This window comes from Aristolochia californica, unplaced genomic scaffold (assembly GCF_029961685.1).
Source record: "Aristolochia californica isolate CCGP_79_NKW_82.1479 unplaced genomic scaffold, dmAriCali1.0.hap1 SCAF_13, whole genome shotgun sequence".
NCBI classification, from domain to species: domain Eukaryota; kingdom Viridiplantae; phylum Streptophyta; class Magnoliopsida; order Piperales; family Aristolochiaceae; genus Aristolochia; species Aristolochia californica.
Window position 1 is genome coordinate 7,426,932 of NW_027181804.1, and position 3,102 is coordinate 7,430,033.

At 40.5% G+C, this 3,102-nt stretch overlaps 1 protein-coding gene across 2 annotated transcripts; it reads right to left on the reverse strand.

The window, feature by feature from the left end:
- Nucleotides 1-1,019: 1,019 nt before the first annotated feature.
- Nucleotides 1,020-2,829, reverse strand: LOC137948809 (probable plastid-lipid-associated protein 11, chloroplastic). 2 transcript variants are annotated; one of them, XM_068794981.1, is made up of 4 exons: nucleotides 2,271-2,829; nucleotides 2,118-2,183; nucleotides 1,829-1,943; nucleotides 1,439-1,526 (listed from the first exon to the last, which is right to left on the reverse strand). In XM_068794981.1, exons 1-3 carry the CDS (start codon nucleotides 2,750-2,752, stop codon nucleotides 1,844-1,846), a joined length of 648 nt encoding a protein of 215 aa, XP_068651082.1. In that variant the 5' UTR covers nucleotides 2,753-2,829; the 3' UTR covers nucleotides 1,439-1,526; nucleotides 1,829-1,843. The 2 variants fall into 2 exon arrangements, with proteins under 2 accessions (XP_068651083.1, XP_068651082.1); XM_068794982.1 differs by lacking the exon at nucleotides 1,829-1,943 and having other exon boundaries at nucleotides 1,020-1,526.
- Nucleotides 2,830-3,102: the final 273 nt, after the last annotated feature.

The following is a 3,102-nucleotide window of genomic DNA, read 5'->3' on the forward strand; positions in this document are numbered from 1 at the left end:
AGGCCCGAAAAAATTTCTCACCAGACCCATACAGGAGAATTCCATCTGTTTGGAGGAGTTGTAGCAGAGCACTCACTTCACCAATGGGATGGGATTACAGGAAATGCAGGTAAACAAAAACTAGAGACCTACTGTGGAGTCGTTATAGCAGAGGTAAGGTTGAAAATGGAAGGCTCAAGGTTCAACAAGATTGTCATCTCTTTCACCAGATTGTGGACAAAATTGTAGCATTTGGGTTTAGGAGAAATTTTGAATCTTCTGCCAATGATCACAAAGAGTTGATTATGCAGCTTCTTGATAACAAGGAACTCCTGCAAGTTTTCTGAGGTCAAAAATGTGAACTAAAAGACATATTTGTTCAAGTCCTTGAAAAACAAAAACTATCAATGTCGTGGTGCTCAAACTAATATACATGCATGAGCTCACTCAGTGAACCATCGATTAAAGCACTAGGAAGAAATTCTACCAGAAGCCCAAGTCCCCCTCTAACGTAACAAGAAAATGTCGGTCTGTAGTTATTTCTGTCAAATGATTTGAGAAATTTCTGTAGGATGAGGATATTACCAAGGATCATTACATATAAGAAAGTAGCACCTGATTATATGGATAAGGAGATGAGGAGAAAAATCTTGGTGTGCAGCCAGAAGAGTCATTTGAGGCTGCAACATAAGAGTAAGCATGGCATAGCTTCAAACCCAACGACACATACCAAATCTCCTGTGGATTTATCAGTTTACAGTAAACCAACCTAGAGATATAATGCAATTGTATTCACAAGGTCTAAATCTGATGTTTAGTGAGCTGATGCATTGCACAATTCAACAAACCAATGTGAGTATGAAATTTATTCAAGTGAAAGCCTATGACTTCTATACGGCCTTCCAGTGGAATAGAGTTAATACTTCCGAGTCTGTATGGATAATATGCCTTGGGCATCAGTCATGCCACAACATGGGTTCCTCCAATCATTAAGTGGAATGTTATAAACCAAAGTTAAGAGCAGAACTCTTTAATATGCAAGGGATGGCTTCAAACACGACGAAGTTCATCTCAAAGCTATAGGAGTAAAAAATGGTGCCCAAAGAGTAGGATTTGCTGAAATCTCTCCACAGATTTATATTGCTCTTCCTCCTCCAATAAGAAAGCCAGACAGGGGGTTGTTCCACTAATGAAATCATGTTATTACAAATGGACAGTTGCAACTGGGTCGGACTCGGAGCAACACTCCTTACAAGCCCTGGTAGTTTGACAGGACATTGCAGTAATGGGGTCTATATAATGGTTTAGTAAAAAAGAAAAACACTAACCTCCATGGCAAACCCCATCGGTCGTTCGGGATATTAAGCAGCTGTTAGACATTCTAGAGTAATTCTCAATCAACAAAGCAGGGGTATGCAGGCCACCCCTGCCAGCAATACAGGGAGATGACTCATATCCAGTTGGGCTTGCTGCAGCTCCAACTACAAAAGAGAGTTTGCTCAGATCGGAAACTGGAGCATAATAGATGATATTCTCCACTTGTACCCCTGTAATCATAAATTCAGCTTTGAGATTATACAATACAGTTCAGTTAAACAAATATAATTCTAATGGAACCATGTAGACAGTGTGAATTTGGATGGAACCATAGAAAGATGGAAAATTTCAACACTTGCAGTTACTTTTCAGGCTACATACTAATGTTAATTCTGGTAAAAACAAACAGATACAAGTAAATGTCCTACTGTATTATATTACCTAGAGATTTTATCCATCTACACAGTACAGTGCTTGGTGCATCCAAAACATGTAAAGAAAATGAACAATAGATCACGGGGAGGTTCTTTACCAAAACTCTAGTATTTCATTCTTTCCAGTTATGTGGTGCACGATCAACTACCAAATAGTCGTCTCGGATGTCCTTCACAACTCGAATTTCATTATCAAGATAGACAGTTTCAAACCTACAGAAACAAAAGACATTTCATGGAGCAGGAGACAGCACGATATGCAGTTATTAGAAGGATGCCAGCATCCGAATGCCTAGGTAGTACTGATTAGAAGAAAGTGAAGAAACCAGAAAAGAGTCAATTTATTCCAGGAAAGACTACAGATGTCAGAACCTTGAAGCCTCTTACCATCCCTGTCCGTAGGGCGGCAAAGGGAATTCCCAATTCTTTCCTCGCAGAACAGCACTAGTGAACCTGCCACCACATCATTAACCAGACATCGTGAAAATCTCAACGAATAAATCGAACTTCAGTCCAATTGTCCAAATGATAAAATGAAACCTAAAATTCACTCTCTGTCGCGACGCAATGTCAATGGTCGAGCGCACAAAGAAAACACCATCAGGCGGAAACGTGATCACATTATTCAGAAGGCGTCTTTCAACATCGATGACCTGCAAAACATCGCCCGTTTCGGTCCCGAAAAACTTGGCATTCTTTATAATAAAAAGCTGTTCTTTCTCTGTAGTCCAGAGCAATCTCCACGTAGCAGAAAGCAAAGAATCCGTAGTGACCATGTCTTTCCCGAGAACCGCCAAAGCATCGATGGCTTTAATGATTTGCGATCGCTTCAAAGGATCGGTTTCCGTCTTCACTCCTCTTTCTTGGTCTGAGATCAAAGATAGGAGATGAGATTTGGCGAGGAGGGTCTCATCAGTGGTCGCTGAGAAGGCGATGCTGGATTTTCTTCTGCGGAAAGGGCGTCGAGACTGGGAAGAGGAGAGGAAAGTGCAGGTGCCCGGGCTGTGAAGTAAGGTATCCATGGCTGTTTTGGTCTTTCAATGGGTTCGAGATGGATGTTCTGTTGTAGACTTGTAAGCAAACTGATCTCGGACATGAAGGGATTCGGACCTGTGGTGAGCAGCGATCGCCTCTCGATTACAGATAATGTTTGTCTCACTCTGGATCGTCCACGCGGAGTCCCGAGCTGATAAAACGGAACTGCGGCGGAGTGATGCCGCAAGGAATCCGTTAAAATTTCAGACATTAATTGGTCAAAATAACTTAAAAAATAGAAAATATAAATAAAATAAAAAAATATTTTTTTGGAATACGTAATTAGATTTATTAATAAGTGAAAATGAAAATATAAAATTAGAGCTTATTATTGGAA